The sequence below is a fragment of the Sprattus sprattus genome, assembly GCF_963457725.1.
Source record: "Sprattus sprattus genome assembly, chromosome: 16".
NCBI lineage: Eukaryota > Metazoa > Chordata > Actinopteri > Clupeiformes > Clupeidae > Sprattus > Sprattus sprattus.
The window spans coordinates 10,994,938-11,007,689 of record NC_137914.1 but is presented as its reverse complement, the minus strand read 5'-3'; the positions used below and the strand labels follow the sequence as shown (position 1 = coordinate 11,007,689).

Below are 12,752 nucleotides of genomic sequence, written 5' to 3'. Positions count from 1 at the left end.
ACATTTGGATTTACACTTCTTAAAGGTAGTTTGCAGTGTTCTACAAATGCCCTTTATCTACTCTTACAGCTGGCCTACTGAATTCACCTCTAAATCAAGCAACTAACCTTCACTAGTGATGAATGGCTTCTTTAGATACAACAGGTTCTTGTGTGATTAGAACGGCATCTGTTTCATAGATGCATAACAGAATGCACACATTGCATGGTAATACTAAAAAATAGTATATATATTTTTTAAACATCGTCGTTTTGTTTATACTGTTTTTGAGGAGGCAACTCAACCACATATCTTACCTTTACTCTCTTCAAAGTAATTATTAAGGAAAGCACGATACGTTTGATTGGTTAATACCAGGACCTTCACTTTTTCGTTTAGTAACGGTCAGTGCGGGCACATGATGGCAGCACTCCGATCCTATCCGATTCTCTCCATGGGGTCTCCATGGGGGGTTAACTGCTCTATCTCAAAGCACATGGAAGTGACAAAACAGTTTGTCATGTTTACATCTGCTACCGTTGATTATACAGTAAATACGTTGTGAAATGAAACAAAACCGTTGATTATACAGTAAATACGTTGTGAAATGAAACAAAAACACACCACAGCTAAAGTTGTATTAGTATTGATTGATTCACATCGATATGAATGGATTACATGACTAACAACGGGTGGAAAAGTAATATGAAAATATTTGTTCACTGAATTAGCGCGTTCTGTCCCAAACAGTTGCGTTCCAGTTTCTAAGTTTCACTTTCGCTTTCAGTATTTCAACGTGAATGAGAGGGAGCACAAGAACTGAGCGTCTAGCAGCGTTTATCATATCATATACATTATATATGATGCATGTATATGTCTGTGGGCACGATCTCAAGCACGTGCAAAAGTTGTTGTTGTCCAATTTGAATCAGATACGAGAGACACATGCGCGCCCAGTCCAATTACCAGCGGAATCGAATCGTGTGTCCAGGGGTTTACATCGGAGTCCAGTCGGACTCAAGTCGGACACAATGAATCTAGTTCTGGGGAGACACATGTGTCCAATATCCAATTTAAATCGGACTGAAATCGGAAATTGGACACGTGTCCACACTGGGTGTCGCTTGCCTGACTGTTACACGTTTTTTTTTTTCTTTCAGTTTTACGTCTTAAGTCAACTGACTTATTAACCGAACTTTTACGAAGTCGGCTAAATACAGGAGTGAACTTTTGCAACGTTACAAATAAAATGTTCATAGTTGCAAGCTAGCGTAAATAAACTAAGCGTTAGGTTAGCTTGGTAGTCAAAGTATTTCCATCTTGGCCTGGCTGTTTATTTCACGTGGGGTTTAATTCTGACAACACGTCACTAACCTTGAACGGCTGCTCGTGTCACGAAGTGGCTGCACTTACTAGCCGTAACATGATGCGTAATGCAAAATATAAAAAACAATATATCATGCGACATGTTTTTAACAAGAAGCAGCCAACTGACTCCTGCTGAAATTCTTTACTTAAGAAATTGCTGCAAAGAAAAAAGCAATATTTTTCGAAATTTCCATTCATCTTGGTTACAACCTGGCCGTCCACTTCCCAGCAGACAGCCTGTTTTTCGGAGGAATAGAAAACCTTGGTGATAGAAATTATGACCAAAAGGTTTTAAATGAATGTCTTTGAAAAAAATCTTTTAACGTGACATAATCTTGACAGTGACACATAACTGCTCTGAAACTGAAGTTATGTACTGACAAATGAGTACTTACACATTCCAGCCATCAGTAGAGCTATAAATAAATACATTTCACATTGATGTACAGGTGTTCCTTGCGTTTAAAGGGTAAAATGAAGAGAGAACCACAATGCCCCAGTTATAACAAGCAATTTGAATATAGCACAGTTGCTGAGCCCATGAATGCAACTTAGCAGTACAGGCCCAAATCTAGTGCAGTCATTTTACTAGGGTGCTGTGGGAAAGGGATGTACATGTACAACATTCTCCAGCTACTTCATGCCTCGATTTCAGTCGTCACTTTTTAATGTCTACGGAAGATCTTTAGCAATCAGGGCCTACCGGAGACAATTGTGTCCGATACTGGCTCATGTTTTCTGAGTGCAGAATTCATGCTAAAAAAGATATCGAGCACATCACCTCTGCCCCCTATCATGCTTCCTCCAATGGCTGTGCTGAGCGCGCAGTCCAGACATTCAAGGTAATGATGAAGAAGGCAGGTGACAGGAACCTCAACACTATGGTGTCACGACACGAGTGCTGTTTAGTTATCGCATTACACCACAGTCCACCACCGGGCTGTCACCAGCTGAAATGTTGAAAGGCAGAGGTTAAGATCTACACTGGACCAAATTCATCCAGACCGCCCTAACAAGAGTGGAACGAAAATAAAGCATCCAAAAGAAACTTCATGGCAAGCAAGTTCAGAGAGAGAAGTTTCCATGAGGGAGACGCAGTGATCATAACAAACTTCAGTCATGGACCTAAGTGGATCCCCGGGGTCATAACCAATGACCCCTATAAGATCATGCTGGGAGATGGCAACATTGTGTAAAGACACGTCGATCAGATACTGGCCAGATCTGAGGACAAAGACTTGATTGGACCAAAGACCATGGAGCCATGGGAAGGGGGTCATCAGCAGGGTTTGCAGCGTCAGAGCATTCCATTCCTGTGGGAAACAGCTGTGTTCCAGAGGGAAACACGCAGGACTTTACAAAACCTGCTCCTGACAATGCAAAACCATTTGTGACTGACAACCCACCTCCAGGCACGCCAGTACAGTCGCAAAGAAGTATGGCCAAGCCAAGTTATTTGAAGGAAGGTGCACAGCAAATCAACCACACACATACAAACACACAATTACTCAGGCTTTGATTTAACTCACTTGCGGACATGCATACGGACAGTTGCAGACACCACAGGCGCTTAGTTGTTACTTCTATACTTTCTAGTCCACTTTGAGTCTGCAGTCGAACAGTTGCTGCCCTTGTAGCGTAGTCGCCGTGCGGACAAGTCTGTGCTGTCACAAAAAGGGTACACAGATGTCCACACATAGCCGCACGTACCCCCTTCGATAACAACATTTTCCTTGGACCCTAGTGGACCCTAATGTCGGGCCTAACAACACCCTCGAACAAGTACATTATTGACGATACCGTACTGCCTCTCGAACCTTATTGCTTAAATATATCTTAGATTCGATTACACTGCATCTGGGGAATCTAAAATAAATATTCTAAAACTGATTGTTTCAATCCTTGATTGTGGTTGGCTAAAAGCCATTGTAAAATCCAGCATTACCTTACAATTGATAGTTTTCAGCTGACGTCAGAATGACCAGCTGAAGGGCAAAAAAGACGTTCCAAAGCTATTTAACACGGGAGTTAATACAGGAACCACCCACCTTTCAAGCTCTTTTAATATAAGTTAGTAAAATGCCAGACAGCTGTTGTTCGGTTGGCTGTTTAAATCGGCGAGGAGACAACCCCGGATTTAGTTTTTAATCGCATTTAAAACCCGCTACCGCTCCTGCCAGCTGATACAATAAGTGTTTATTTCGCCGTGGCTGCCAGCTGATTGTATGCGCCTTCTGGTTCAACTTTTCTCGGACACACAGTAAACTGTAGACTTACTTTTGGAGCTGGAAATAAAAGCAGTCACCCTGTTCTGGTCGCCTAATTTATCAGAATAACTACCTAAAATGGGAACAAATCAAGTAGGCCTAATAAAGACAAGAAACAAAGCATCAAAACGATTCGAATGGGATTACCCAGCTGCTGATCTACCTTAGTAGGCTACCTAAGCAAGCAAGTAGGTTAGGCTTGTATTTTGTCATTCAACTAGTAATACTACAATGTCAGTAGAAAATATATGGGAAGATCATTTAAGTTGTCATTCGCCAGACAAGGTTTTCGTACTGGTTTAAACCAGGGAATTGTTTCAAAACATAACGAACATCGTTGGGTAGGCTAACGGCTGCTAGCTTACAGCAGGTACCTCGCTAGCTGGTACCTAGCTAATAAATGGCATTTATCTTTGCTCTTATTATGAAGATGGTTTTTAGCTTTCACCTTCCAGACGACATCGTTGTGAACCCAACCACTTCTGAAAATTAAATAACTATCTGTGCTTCTGTAGGCTTTCTGTTTCTTTCTGTGAGATGTGTATGGGGACGGATTTTCTATTAGATAGATGTAAATATCTCCACACTGGAGCTCAGACAGGGACTGTGGGGAGGTTAACGAAATAAAAATGTCAGGACACCTGCAATAAATGTATCACAAGTTCCTAATTTGTTTTCCCTTGTGAATATTTCTGTCTGGCTATAGTGGTATGGTCTGTGGTTGATGGCAATCGTATTTGAGTAGGCACTGCTCGGCGTTTTTCACTGTTTTTCGCTGTTTCGCTGTTCTTTTTGCCCGTCAGCTAACAATTGTTGTGACGTCACTGAAAACTATCAATTTGACCTCATAACATTCTATGATACCATTCCATATTACTGCGCAGCGTATACATGGCTGTTGCGTTGCTTCAAAGGTTGCGTGGCAACGATTTATTTAGGAACTATATTTTTTAGTGGCGGAAGAATGGCGGTTTATCATTAAACTATTGTTTCTTAAATTTAATTGTCTTTATTTATGAAACCATATCAAACATTTGTAGTAACAGTTTCAGAAAAGCAATAAGCCCCGCGAGTCCGTGGTTTGCGCTGATTTTAGAACAGGTAAGGGGGTTTAATGGCACTCCGCACAGGCAAAATGGCTCAAGAAAAAAAGCTTCAATCCTATTGGCTGGTTGTCCGTTATTACAGCTATTCGGCCTATTCATGTCTATGGCCATTCGCGACTAGAAGAATAGACTGCAAAACTGCCGAAACCCGGGATCGAACCAGGGACCTTTAGATCTTCAGTCTAACGCTCTCCCAACTGAGCTATTTCGGCACGTATCATAGAGCAAACGGAAGTTGTTAAATACCGTCTAGAAGTTACTGAACGCCTCTACAGTTAGCGTTTAAAGATGCATCTAGATATATTCTGAAACAAACAACCACTGATCTATTGATTGTTTTCAAGTTTTATAATAAAGTATGCATTTTAAGTATTTTTAAATGTTCTTTTTATGATTTATCTTAATGACAAACCAAGAAAAATGTAAACACTACAGTGAAATACCTTAGAGTAAAAAGAAACAGAATGCACTGTGATGATGGAAGGAGACACTTATTAATCATTGATCAGTTTACTTGGTAAATCTTTTCCAGTTTACTTAGTTTGGTGTAGTTTGGTGTATTATACCTGATGTACATATTGCTGTATGTTGCTCCCCCGTGGTAATGAAGGTGTTTTTAATTGTGTGTGAGCATGGGTTGTTTGTTTTACTGTACTGACTGTTTCAGTGTTGTGAACATACCTCGAATATAAATCCTAAAACATAGCCTGTGGCGTACATTCAATGCTCTTATCAACAAATGAAATACTAATTTTCTGATGCTGTATCTCAGAAAATCACACTTCAGTCAGACAAGCATAGACAGACAAAAGAAAAGGACAACTGAAACATATGGGCTACACTACACGACAGAAAAACGAAAACTAGCATAGTAAAATAGGTAGCGCACGAGGTTAGCTATATCTAATCCCAAAACTTACAAAACAGCAAATACATCCCAAAATCTCAAAACAAACTAACCAACTCTACATGTCCTGACCACAAAACATAATAATGAACCCCCATGTGCACCACAATTTTATCTAAAACACATATATTACTAATCTGCATTAAATGATTATGGACACACTATTAACACGTACCTTTTGTTGCATGGCAAAACATAGACTGAGCCAGGCACATAACTGCAGCCTATAGCCATTAAACCAGCCAGTAGAGGGCGCACTTACTCAACAAAATAACCATACAATCCTAGCTATAATGAAAGAAATCAAGATTTAGGTGAAATAAAACTTATATACATAAAATACTAAATAAAAGATTGCACACATATTAATAATTTCTAAACCTGTTACATGAGCATGGGTTCATTCAATGCTCTTATCAACAAATTAAATACTAATTTTCTCATATGATGCTGTATCTCAGAAAAACACACTTCAGTCAGTATGGAAATTATTTAATATTTTATTTGGAAACAATGATAGTACAAAGGACCTATCCACCTTGCCTTTCAATATGAACAGAATGATCTTAGAAGTCAAACTTCTGCACATAATAGATTGTAAAAGCTATAAACTTATGAAAAATAAAATGTCATGGATCACAGTGTAATGAATTCATGAAAAGGCCTAAGCAGCATTAGTGTCATCATGAGGCAAATTTTCAATGTGTCCGTGATGCACCATTTAAAACAATACAGTCCAAGGGACAACATCTTGGTTGGGCTGTAAGGCTAAATTAAAGTGCTCTTCACTAATTAGCCTTGCGTTTACTTGACTGAGACATTGCTCTGTCTGAAAGGGCTTGGACAGTTGAGAGCTGACACCACGCATCCACAATTAGAACAAACGGGATGACTATCCAGAGGACGTTCATGAACACAAAGTAGAACCAGAAGTAGATGGGATGTCCATATTCGCTGTGTATGTAGTCATCTCTGTGTTCTGTGTAAAAGTAGAGCACGACCCCATAAAGCTGACCTGTGTAAAAAATGCAGTCATAGGATCAATCTCTGAAACTGAGGGGGAGCAGTTGGCAACAATTAACCAACACAACAACCATGAATGATAAGACATGATCATTTTTCACAAAATAGGAGTTTTAAAAAGACCTTACTAATCCTCCAAGGCAATTGCATTCTTACCCAGAGAGATGATAAGCTGTAGCACATAGCGGTAGGGCTGATTGTACAGGAACGCCAGCACCAACCATAGGCTGAAGGGGCCCCACAGGCAAGCTGTCACGGTCTCCATGCAGACTGTGAAGTTGTCAGCTCTGGGGAGATGGACACAGCGTCAATGCAATGGCTATACTGGCTGGTTACATTTTTAATTACTGTCAATTTTAAAAGATAAAGCCATGACTATGAATATGAATCAAACTTTGGTAATAGGCATTATTTCTTCAAACTTTGATCACTTGATCACCACTGTAGTCATAGCTGTCCCAAAATGTTATGTTTTGTTTAAAAATGCAAATACGGTGCAACACTTACATGATGTATCGGCTGTCCCCTTTAGAATACTCTTTCCCTGTGAATTACATTTGAAATATTTATGTCCTGCTCAATGTTGCGCAGTTAACTAATTCTTTTTTCTATAGGCATGATATGATCCCAGTAGATGCATCTCACTTACACAGCTGTGAAAGGAAGCTCTGATCAGAGGCAATGGCCGAATAGAAAAGGGCAAACCAGCCCTCAATGACTCCATGGATAAAGCCACACACAGTAAACCAACAGAGAGCTAACCGTCTCGCAGCACTGAGCCTCCCTCCTGCCACTTTCCTCCCAGTCAGTGCCCAGGTACCCAACAGCAGCCCCCCTGACACTGAGAACAGGAAGACCAGGATTTCTGTCATAGACCGGTCATTGGGAACATAGCTTGGAAGGGACAGGTTACGTGGCCAGTATGGATGGTCTGTGGAAGGACCTGAACTTGTTTCCTCCGTCATCTGTCAAAAGTGGTTTGAAGGTATGAAGGTGTGTGAGTAACATTTAGTTGGCAGTAAGAAATAATAGTTTGGAGAAGGTTCTGCAATACAATATAATATGCAATACAATATGTTCAATATAAAGAACCTATTAGAATACAGTACAGTAGTCATACAAGTCATACAAGACTAGTAGTCATAATATTCTTATGTTAGTTTTGATAACGCCTTATTGCACATGGACACAATAGCATACTATTGGACACTGTTTACCCAACTTACGTTTGCAATCGGTGGAGATGGTCCTCTATTTTATACAAACCTGCCGTTACCACTGATGCATAGAGAGAAGAATCACTGACGTTTACCTTAAGAGGCAATTACGTGAACCTTAACATACTGAAACTTGACTATCGTAAGAAAAGATCGCGCCACTTGCCACTGCTCCGTTTCCTATCTACTCTGTAGGTCCATGTGATAAAAGTGGCCAATCAGGAACATAGGACGCATTTGCGCGAGAAAGACGATAGGGTTTTCTAGTTAGTAATTGGATGGCTGTCTCGGAACATGGATATCGTCACAGGTTGTTGCATCACTGAGGATCCTCCTCTTGAGGACATGTACAGCGACCGAACTACCAGCTATCAAATAAATTACTCGACACTGTAAAAACAGCGCTACAATTGTTGTGAGTTTATGCTTAAATAAATATAATACTTTTTCGAAAGCTAAAAAGATTGACCCCTTGCCGTGTCAGGGTATTATCCCTGCCGTGACCCGGATTCGAACCGGGGTTGCTGCGGCCACAACGCAGAGTACTAACCACTATACGATCACGGCGAGCTACTGGGGTGCTGAAATCGTACTCGGTAAAGTTGGTTTATAATCAGATGCAGAGTATATATGAAGTAGGACGTGTGTGTCAATACAATTACCATTTGACGTATACTGACCAAAAATAAAAACGCAACATGGAAAAATCTCAAATATTATATAGTACATATAAAAAAAAAAAGCTGTCAGGGCATTACTGTGAGCTATGCTATACATGCTGATAAGTTATGATTATGCACAGACTTCTAGCTTTAAATTAATTTATCCCAGTTCGAACATGGGACCAAAACCCAACATTTTGCGTTTATATATTTGTTCGGTGTGGAAAGAACTAGAAGCATTTAAAATAACGGTTTTACAACAGGGCGGGGACTTTGTAGGCTACGGAGCCATGGACCTATATGGCTAATCAAGTACGCTGCCATCATATGGTGCACGTCTTTGGCAAGAGTTGAATGCGAATGAGCGAATTTGATGTGGACCTGAGTTAAGCAGCCTATTAGCAAACCAACGCTTGCGTGTTTTATACACTCTTTGCCTTTACATTTCTTGTGTAGTCCCATATGGTCTAGCGGTTAGGATTCCTGGTTTTCACCCAGGCGGCCCGGGTTCGACTCCCGGTATGGGAATACGAATTTTTTGCCAACATTACCTTTATATTTCATGTACTTTTTCATGTTTTTGATGGGATTCATATGTCTCACCCAGACCCCTTGGGTTGGAAATGCCTACATGCTACAGCTTTTTGCATGTAGCTTTGTCTGCACTGCAGACTGTTAAAGCCTCGTTTGTTGGTGGATGTACGTCATATGGCACATGACCTAAAAAGCGGAAGACAGCATTCAACACAAGATTATGTTTCGCGTATAGTTGAGTATGGCTTAAACAGAGCCATTATCAACCTAGGTAACGTTAAATTAGATTTTCTGAAAACAACTTGATGAAACGCTTTGTCTATGCACAGATCGCTATACTTACCAACCGCCCATGACATTTCCATGTTTGGGAATATACCATAACAAAACCTGCACTAGCTAGGTAGCCATTTAGCAAAGCACTAGTTACCCTAACTAACGTTAATGTTACAGTTGTTTCGTTTTGAGTAAAACGTGAAAATGGGATTGGATGTGGAAGATGCTTCTCTCAGTTTGGACCACAAACTGCTCCACCTCATGGACCAGTTGGAGGATTTGGAGGAGAAAAGAGAGAAACTAAACTCCCTCATCGAAGAGGTTGTCCCGAGATAATTTGCTCTAGAGTCTCTTCAGCGTCTAGTACTGGTGTCTTAAGCAATCTAGACGATTTTATTTTCAGTTGCTTAAGACACCAGTACTAGATGTTTTGATCTAACACTATCTGGCGTTACCCAATTGTATTCATTTTAAATGTGTGTAGATTCACGTTATAACAATACTTGTATTCGTCAGGGTTGGTTCTCTATCTCTAAAGCTCGGTACTCCATGGGGAACAAACAAGTTTCAGCACTCCAGTATGCCAGTGAGATGGTCCCTCTTGTTCGCGTTCATACCAAGTGAGTGGACTGTTACAACTAGTCACATTATTGACTAAAACATCCAGAGGAAAAGTGTTGCTAGGTATTTTATAGTTATGGAAATAGGAAACTGGACGTAGAAGATTACTCTTGCCTTTGCCAGGCTTTAACATTTAAATTCAAGCAGAATTAATTTATGTAGAGGTGCCTTGTCAAAGGTTAAACCAAGTACCAAATATCAACCTGGGAAATAAAAGGCAAGAATACACACTCAAGCAGACTTATAATAGTTTTTTGCTTTTGTTTAGTTTGTGTTTTTTTTTTTATTATTGTTTACAATAACTATTACATGTTTTTTTTGTCAATCAGAGTGGTTGCCTCAGGAGAAGCTGAGTTTCAGACACAAAGGGAAGAATTTCAGATTGCAGGTGGAGACAATGGTGGTGTCACAGTGGAAGACATAGGTCCGAAAGAGGAAGGCACTACAACCAGCGAAGGTAATGTTGCATTCACCCAAGTTGTAAGTGCCATAAGTGCCCTTCAGACTGCACTGCCCCATTTTGTAGATTCTGTTTTTAAGTTTGTATGTGATAACCTGACTGGTGTTTGTTGATACTGAATTTGTCTGTACAAGCAAAAGGTAAAATGCCTCCTTGACCAGATCTTACTAGACAGCCTCTTTACTTGAAATGGTTTTACTGAGGAAAACTTGATGATATGACTCATTTAATTCCCTCAAGGACTCAGAAGAAGAGGGCACAAGAAACTAAGTGAACTTGAGGAAGAAGTCTCCAGTGGACAGCAGAAAGAGACATCACACAAAGCCAAAGCAGACCGCACTGACCACCAAGATCCTCTGAAGTGGTTTGGTATCCTCGTTCCACAAAACCTGAAGCAAGCGCAGTCTGCCTTCAAGCAAGGTGAGACTGAAAAATAGATATTAAACAGAAAGTGTTTAAATTCACAACTCTGTGTAATCTGGTTATCATGTATTTATTATTTACCACTAAAGTACAATTTACATTGGGTCAAATATAATAATAATAAGAAAATATATTGGGGAAAAAACCTGTCTTTCTTGTAAATGATATAATTAGGACTAATTAGCACATGTTGTTTTCACAGTGATTGAACATGCAGCAGAGGTTGCAGCCCTTCAGAGTGCAATTCTAGCCACCAGGGTTGAGCTTCAGAGGATGAAGGAGAAACACAAGAGCTCCACGGCTGGACTAACTGAAGAATGATGCTCCTGTTATAGGAGTACTGCTCCATTGATTTATCTGTCCTCTTTCATTCCCCCCCACAGATATAATATAACATTTATTGTCCCGTCCAGAAATTAGTGGTAGAGGTCCTTTTACAATTGTTATAAAGTTGTATAAATTGTAGTTGTGTTATCTGTCATTTGTGTTTTATTTATTATCACGATGTCATAAGGGTCCAAATATCTGCAATTTAAAGAACAAAATGAACTATTAATGTTGCCTTTTTGTGTTTTTTGATTGTCATAGTATAATTAACCACCACCTTCAGCTGAACCTCGCCAAAACAGAACTGATGGTCTTCCCAGCCAAACAGTTCATCCACCACAACATCAATATCAATACTGACTCTTTATCTCTTGCTCCATCCAAAACAGCAAGAAACCTCGGGGTCATTATTGATGACCAACTAACCTTCACAGCCCACATCGCCTCTGTCGCCAGGTAATGCCGCTTTGTGCTATACAACATCGCTAAAATCAGGCCGTACCTAACCCAGTATGCCACCCAGCTGCTGGTGCAAACCTTGGTGAGTTCCCGCCTCGACTACTGCAACGCCCTCCTAACGGGCCTGCCGGCTTGCATTGTGAAACCACTACAGATGATCCAGAACGCTGCGGCGCGTCTGGTGTTCAACCAACCAAGAGGGCACATGTCACCCCGCTACTCATTGAGCTCCATTGGCTGCCGGTAGCTGCTCGCATTAAGTTCAAATCACTTATGCTTGCCTACAGAGTGCTTACTGGTTCTGCTCCCAACTACCTAAATGCTCTTGTAAGGGCAAATGTTACGGCCAGGACGCTGCGATCATCCAGTGAGCGTCGTCTGGCACTGCCGCCTGTGCAAGCACGGCAATCCAGACTCTTCTCAGTTGTAGTTCCACGTTGGTGGAACGACCTGCCTAGCACTACCAAAGCAGGGGCGTCCCTCTCTACCTTCAAGAAGCTCTTGAAGACCCAACTCTTCAGAGAGCACCTCCCTTCCTAACTTGCACCTTGCCTTAACTCGCATTTAAGCAGTGAAAGTCCCGCACTTCGTTTTCTCTCTATGTCGTTTTCTATTTCTTGAAAAAAAAAAAGCAGTATTTATTGTTACACCAGGTTTTTATTGCTCTTAGCTTGACTGTTCTCTCCCTTGTACGTCGCTTTGGACAAAAGCGTCTGCTAAATGACTAAATGTAAATGATTAACAAGTGATTGGTCAATAGTTTGTAGCCTACTTCACTGGTTCCCTGAAGCTACTACAAATACATTTAAATCCCTCACTCTCACCTATAGGGCAGCCACTGGATCAACACCAGCCTATTTAAATATCATGATTCAACTCTATTTCTTCTCTCAACCACTCCAGTCTTCTGAGCAGCTGCTGTCTTTGCATACTCTCAGTAGCAAGGGATTGCAATTTTTTTGTTCGTAGTACCTCAGTTGTGGAATGACCTACCTAGTGCTGTCCACTCCACCGACAAACTTGGTACATTTAAAAACTCACCCTTTTAAACATCTGTCTATTCAGTTAATTTGTTTGAGGCATATTTTATAAATATAGTCATAGTTTTCATACTATAATAATT

The 12,752-nt window shown here is 40.6% G+C and overlaps 2 protein-coding genes across 3 annotated transcripts; one reads left to right on the top strand and one right to left on the bottom strand.

The window, feature by feature from the left end:
* Positions 1 to 6,175: 6,175 nt before the first annotated feature.
* ebp (EBP cholestenol delta-isomerase) lies at positions 6,176 to 8,005 on the bottom strand. Its single transcript, XM_080854376.1, has 5 exons — positions 7,877 to 8,005; positions 7,300 to 7,615; positions 7,158 to 7,194; positions 6,807 to 6,937; positions 6,176 to 6,642 (listed from the first exon to the last, which is right to left on the bottom strand). The coding sequence occupies exons 2-5, from the start codon at positions 7,613 to 7,615 to the stop codon at positions 6,416 to 6,418; spliced, it is 711 nt and encodes a 236-aa protein (XP_080710502.1). The 5' UTR covers positions 7,877 to 8,005; the 3' UTR covers positions 6,176 to 6,415.
* A 1,266-nt stretch (positions 8,006 to 9,271) lies between these two features.
* On the top strand, positions 9,272 to 11,297 carry vma22 (vacuolar ATPase assembly factor VMA22). 2 transcript variants are annotated; one of them, XM_080854549.1, is made up of 6 exons: positions 9,292 to 9,334; positions 9,517 to 9,660; positions 9,856 to 9,959; positions 10,290 to 10,417; positions 10,661 to 10,840; positions 11,046 to 11,297. In XM_080854549.1, exons 2-6 carry the CDS (start codon positions 9,544 to 9,546, stop codon positions 11,162 to 11,164), a joined length of 648 nt encoding a protein of 215 aa, XP_080710675.1. In that variant the 5' UTR covers positions 9,292 to 9,334; positions 9,517 to 9,543; the 3' UTR covers positions 11,165 to 11,297. The 2 variants fall into 2 exon arrangements, with proteins under 2 accessions (XP_080710674.1, XP_080710675.1); XM_080854548.1 differs by having other exon boundaries at positions 9,272 to 9,660.
* Positions 11,298 to 12,752: the final 1,455 nt, after the last annotated feature.